This window comes from Plasmodium reichenowi, chromosome 11, assembly GCF_001601855.1.
Source record: "Plasmodium reichenowi strain SY57 chromosome 11, whole genome shotgun sequence".
Classification (NCBI taxonomy): Eukaryota; Apicomplexa; class Aconoidasida; order Haemosporida; family Plasmodiidae; genus Plasmodium; species Plasmodium reichenowi.
This window is the reverse complement of record NC_033656.1, coordinates 1,254,354-1,261,061: the sequence shown is the minus strand read 5'-3', so window position 1 is coordinate 1,261,061 and position 6,708 is coordinate 1,254,354. Positions and strand designations below refer to the sequence as shown.

Below are 6,708 nucleotides of genomic sequence, written 5' to 3'. Positions count from 1 at the left end.
AAAAAAAATTTTTTTTTTTTTTTTAATTAAAAAAAAAAAAAAAAAAAAAAAAAAAAAAATATTAAAAAATACAAAAAAATAAAAAACAAAAAAAAAAAAAAAAAAAAAAAAAAAAAAAAAAGGAAAATTAATACATATATATATATATATTAATGTATAAATCAAACAAATGAATAAATAATATAATATAAACTAGAAATATATTTATTAATAAAAACGATAATCTTAATTAAAAATTATACATTAACATAGTTTATAACATAAAATGTATAGATAAATTAAAACAAAAAATAAATACAAAAATATATATATATATATAAGACATAAAAAAATACAAATATTTCTTTATTTTATATTATTTTTAATTTTTACTTTATCTTTGAAAACTCCTTTATTACTTTATTCAAATAATAAAATTTTACATCTTCTTCACTGTTTAATTTACTTATTTCCAAATGATTACAATATCTAATAATGGTAAAAATTTTAGAATAATATAAATATGCTGAGGTGCACGGAACTATCATTGTGTGTACTCCTATAAAAATTAAAAAAAAAACATAAATATGAATATAAATAAATAAATAAATATATATAAATATATATATATATATATATATAGTTGGCTCAAAGGACATATTTTTGATATAGTACTTTATGGGACACATAATTTATAATTTATTTTTTCCCACATATATAGAACAATAATTTAACCATTTTATATATGTTGAACATATATTTAAAAGATCATATGGTTTACCTATAAATGGTAAAGGAGATTTCTCCGACTCAGAAAAAGAGTATATAATTAAATCTTTATTTTTAATTCGTTCTTTAAAAGATTGTTGTAAATAATTTAATGTAGAATCGTAATCGTTTAACTGATACACATAGGGCGATAGAAATGGTTTTAATAAGTAAGCACTTGATGATAAAGGTGAACCAAAATGCGGAGTAGCATAAAAAAAAATACATTTTGTTTTATTTAAAAAATGATCATTTTTTAAGAGAATATATTGTGTTAATAATCCTCCCATAGAATGAGCTACAAATATTATATCATTTTTTTTTCCAATATTCGTATTTTTTAATTTTTTTAATAAGAAACTAGACATTTCATCAAAATTCATTCTATCTGTATAAAAGTATTTTTCTTTATGTGCATTATATTCAAGCATATTATTATTATCATCCTTTTTTGTATTAAAAAATGAGTTTACAACGTTCATATAATAATTATACATATTATCTGCATTTTTTTCTTTTTCTACATCAACATTAGTAATAGAATTATTTTTTAATGATATATCGTCTTGTTTCTTTATATGTTCTACTTTTTTATTTTTGTTTCTTCTGTCATTATGCTTTGTATACAATTTTGTGTTATTTTTATTATCATTTTTATAGTATACTTTTGTGTAAAAATTACCATCTGGATATAATGGGGAATGATAATTAAAAACATAAATATTTGAATTTCTTTTATTTGGATATAATAAATAAAAAGGCCATATAAGATATGATAATTCATCACTATAAATATCTAAATCATGTTTCAATTTTTTATTTTGTAAAAATAAAGATTTGAATAAATTCTTATTAATTACTTTTGTCTCAGTATACATTGGTAAGATATTTTGATTATGTTTATAATTTAACATTAATATATTTATTAAATGGTTATTAAAAATAAATTGAAAGTTATTTTTTATTTTCATTAATCGTCTAACTTTTTTTCTAAAATCGTCATATATAATAACATTATCCTTTTCTTCTAATTTTTCCATACTATTAAATTTTACATTAATTGTATTAGTATTATTCGACAAATCTTTATTATTTTCCTTGAGAACATTATTTTTTTCATTTGTAAAAAATTTATTATTCAAATTTGTCATTTCAAGAAAATTCCACTTATTATTATTAAATATGTTATTCATATTATTATTGTTGTTACAGTTGTTATTGTTGTCCCTATTATTATTATTATTGTTATGGTCACCATTTTTTTCACTGTTGTTATGGTTATTATTATTGTTATTATTTTTGTTATTATTGTTGTTGTTATTATTGTTTACAATCTTTTTATTAGTATTATATTTCAAAAGATCAGAATCCTTTTTTGTAAATTTCTGTAAATTTTTATTTTTATAATAAAAAAAATGATCAGATCCATTATGATATAAATTAGAAAAACGCCATGTACGAAGTGCATTACCTCTTAACCCATGTATAAATATCAAATCCAGTTCTTTCCTCTTTTTTATTTTTTTGTTCATTATTTTCCTTTTTTTCATTTCACGACTTTTGATTTTTTTGTTTAATTTTTCATTAGTATTATTTTTTAAATTATTCTGACTAGTCATACTATAATTATCAACTAGTTTTTTATCACTTCCCTGCAATCCTATATGATTCACCTGTTCCAATGTATTATTGTTTATACATATATTCTTTTTATGATATTTTTTTAAGAGTTTATTCCTATATATATTATATTTCTTAGAATAACTATAGATAGGTAAGAAACGATCATTCAGTTGATAAAATTGTTGATTATATTTACTAATCATATATATATTTTCATCTAATAATATTTTATTTTTTATTTTTCTTTTTATATTTTTAAAATATTTATGGTAATTATTATTATAATAATTATTATAATAGTTATTAGCATATATATATTTCAATATATTATTTATATTCATGATACTTTGATTATATGGTATATTATGATATTTTATTTCTTTATAACAAATTTCCTCTTTTATCATTTTATCTACCTTTTCTAAAAATCTCTCATATTTATGATATGGTTTTTTATCATATTCCTTTGCAGAAGTAACTATTTTATTTTCTTTGTTTGTTCTTTTTATCTCTTTTATATTTAATGTACTCAATAGCAATTTTTTATTTTTATCTTTTTCTAATTTTTTTTCTAGTTTTTTCCTTTGTTTCATTATATGTGTATAATATGCATAGTGTGATTTAATATTGGTTAAGGCACGTATACTATCGAATAATAAGCAACTTGGAAGTAATTGGTTTTTTATATTAACTAAAGAATTTAAATTCATGTTATCATTAAAAAAAAAGAATTCTGCACTAAAAAAATATGTAAAATTAAATGATATTCTTAAAATATTTTGAAGAATATTTTTATACATACAATATAATAATGAAAAGGAATCAAAACAAATATCTTTTGATGTTAAACAATTTGCATATATTCTTAATATAATACTTAGTTCATTATATATATTATCATTTAATCTCTTACGAATTCCTTGTGTTTTTTTGGTAACTTCTAAATTAAAATGATCTTCTTCTGTTTTGTTATTTGGTGATACATTTAAAGAAGAAATGTCTAATGTTTTAATACCATTAATATTGTTATTATTGTTATTATTATTGTTATTATTATTATTATTATCCGATGCTGTTATATTTTCATTATCATATTGTTTCATATTATTTTCATTTGTATTTATATCATTAGACAAAAAATCATTGTGTAAGTCTTTTTGTTTTTTATTTAATTCTTTTAAATCCCTTTCTTTATTATTTTTAAATTCATTTTTTTCGGAATCATTATTTGATATTATATATCTTTGATCATAATGAAAAAATTTCTTTTTATAATTATTATTTGAATACATATTAATTAGAAATAATAAATCTAGATTTAAAGAATTTAATCTATTTATAAACATATTTCTTAATATAATATGTAATCCTGTGTTAACATAAACCGAAGAATTTTGTGTTAGCTTTAATAGTTCATTTAATTTTTTTAACAAATGTTCAACATTTAAAATATTCTTTGGATTTTTTAATTTATTATCTATATTAATAATATTAAACAAAATATTTTCATCATTTTCAGAAGTATTCTTTTCATTTTTATTTCTTTTCTTATTTTCATTATCTAAAATGATATTGCTATCTTTAGTACTACTTACATATTTTAATTTATATTTTCTTTCAATATGATTAATAATTTCAGTTAAGCAGCTCTCAATAATATTATAGCCCTTATTATTATATTGAACTTGTTCATTTAATGTAATATAATCTAAGGATTGATAAATAAGTTCACATAACATAATTTTATTTTTACAGTTTTTCTTCTTTTCGTTTAAATTTTTTAATAAAATATTTTTAGATACCTTACCAACCCTTTCAACAGAATTACTATTATTTATGTTGTGGTTATTATTATCGTTTCGATTATTGTTTGTTTTATTTTCCTTTTTTTTAAAAAAAGGAATAAACCAGAACATTAACATCCAACGTTTTCCAATAGAAGCTGCTGATAAAAAGCTGTTTATTAATGTTAGATTATTTTTGCTATTTTGCTTATCTACTTTTTTAACATTGCTTATTAAGATATCTTCATTAGTTTTATCAACATTATTTAATTTAAACAATAAATTTAATGTAAATAAAACATAACTTTTCAATGATTCATTTATAATATCTGATTTATATTTATAAGTATTTTCATAAAATTTCTTTCTTAAAATTTTAAAATTGTTATAACTTGTTAAAAAATTTATATTTGATAAATCATTAAATTGGAAATAGATTGGAAAATTATTTTTTAAAAATTTAGAATTGATAAAATAATTTCTTTTTAAAAAAAAAATACATTTTTTATCATTAACATAATTATATTGATAAAACATATTTCTATTATTATTATTATTATTATTATATTGAATATTATAATTATTATTATAATTTAGAATATTATAATATTCTAATTCTTCATCTTTGCAATTATATATTCCATATCTATTTAAATTAAAAAATTGATTTTTTTTTAAATTTTCATAATTTTTATATATTATATTAAATTCATTCAATGATTTATATTCATAATGATGTATTAATCCATGATCAAATATTTTAATTTTTCTTGTAGTATTATAAATATATATATAATAATATAATAATAAAATATAAAAATAAAAATTAAAATTAAAATTTTTTTCGATATGTTTCCTTTGTATATCTTTCTTCATATTCATAACAAAATTTAATTTCATTAAAAAAAAAAACATAAAAGTATCATCTACCATTTTACTTTGTCTATTATCTATAGATATATATCTTAATAAAAAACAACTTATTTTTAATATTTTCATATTTCTTTCATTAAGAAGTAAATTTAATTTTTCTAATTTTCTTTTATAGTTTTCTTCTTCATTTTCATTATAGTCATTATTTTCATCATGTAAAAATATATTATAGTTATTGTATAAATTATCCTTTTGTTCTTTTATAACCTGCTTATCTAATGTATCAGTATTACATTTCAGAAATTCTTGACCAAGTATTAATAATAAGCCATGTACATCATTATTACTTAAAAGATTAAAACTGTTTTTGCTTTTAACAACTTCATAAAGAAAATTTAAAGAAAAATCACTTAAAAATTCTCTATCTCTATATGTTTTTATTATATCATTAATTAACAGTTCAAATTTAGGTATATATTTTTCTTGGTTTAATAAATGAATAAACACATTTTTTTTCTTATAATAACTTATAAAAATAGGATTTCTCATTTTTCTCTTATTATAGTCCCCATTCTTATTTATTTCGTCATATTCAATTCGTAGCAATAAGGGTAATGTATTAAATGTTTTATCACGTTTTATTACATTTAAATTTTCATCATTATATGAATTTTTTAAATTAATTTTTGATAATAAATTAAGAGAAATGATACTTATTTTCTCAAGGAACCTATCATACATTTTTTTTTTTTTTTTTTTTTTAAATCATGAAAATGAATAGGTAATTTATATTGCTATATTCATTTGTATTTTCTTTAGAATTTTCATGTTACTTTTTTCAATTGATTTTACTTTTGCATATTCTATTGAGTTTTATTTTGAATATTCTATTGAGTTTTATTTTGAATATTCTATTGAGTTTTATTTTGAATTTTCTATTGAATATTATTTTGAACTTTCTATTGAACTTGCTTTTGATTTTTCACTTTTTTTTTTTTTTTTTTTTTTTATCATTTTATTAATCTCATATTTACTCTTAAAATTATATATGGAGAATAGTATATAAATATATATATGTCATATATATGTATGAAAATATTACATACACGCACACATTAATATATTTAAATAAAAACATAACTATATATATATATATATATATATATCTATTTATTTATGCATACATTGGCTTTACAAATTATATATAATAAATATACCATATATATAGTACTTCATATTTATTATAAAAGAACAGTATAATATTTCATTATATGATAAATATATGTATAATGTATTTTTATTTTTTTTTTACAAAACAATAATTAAATATATAATATACACAAGGATTTTTTTAAATTACTAATTTTCATACTCATTCAAATATATAACTGAACAAATAATATAAAAAAAAGAAAAAAAAAAAAAAGAAAAACATGTTTATATAATAAAAACAACAATTGAAGTTAATTATATTATTTGTATGAACTTCAATAATTATATATATATTATATATATATATATATATATCTTATAAACGTTACAAAAAGAAAAAAAAAAAAAAAAAAAAAATACATAATTAAAAGTGATAAATTATTATAATCCTAGAAATGAAATATATACAAATAAAAAGTAATGTTTAAAATAATACCAAATTTTAATATTAAGCGTAATGTTTTATTTT

The 6,708-nt window shown here is 17.1% G+C and overlaps 1 protein-coding gene across 1 annotated transcript; it reads right to left on the bottom strand.

Annotated features, from left to right (window-relative positions):
* Positions 1–368: 368 nt before the first annotated feature.
* On the bottom strand, positions 369–5,768 carry PRSY57_1132900 (alpha/beta hydrolase, putative; the record flags this gene model as incomplete). The annotated part of the gene is made up of 2 exons (XM_012908292.2): positions 369–538; positions 761–5,768. 2 exons carry the CDS (start codon positions 5,766–5,768, stop codon positions 369–371), a joined length of 5,178 nt encoding a protein of 1,725 aa, XP_012763746.2.
* Between the last annotated feature and the right edge of the window lie 940 nt (positions 5,769–6,708).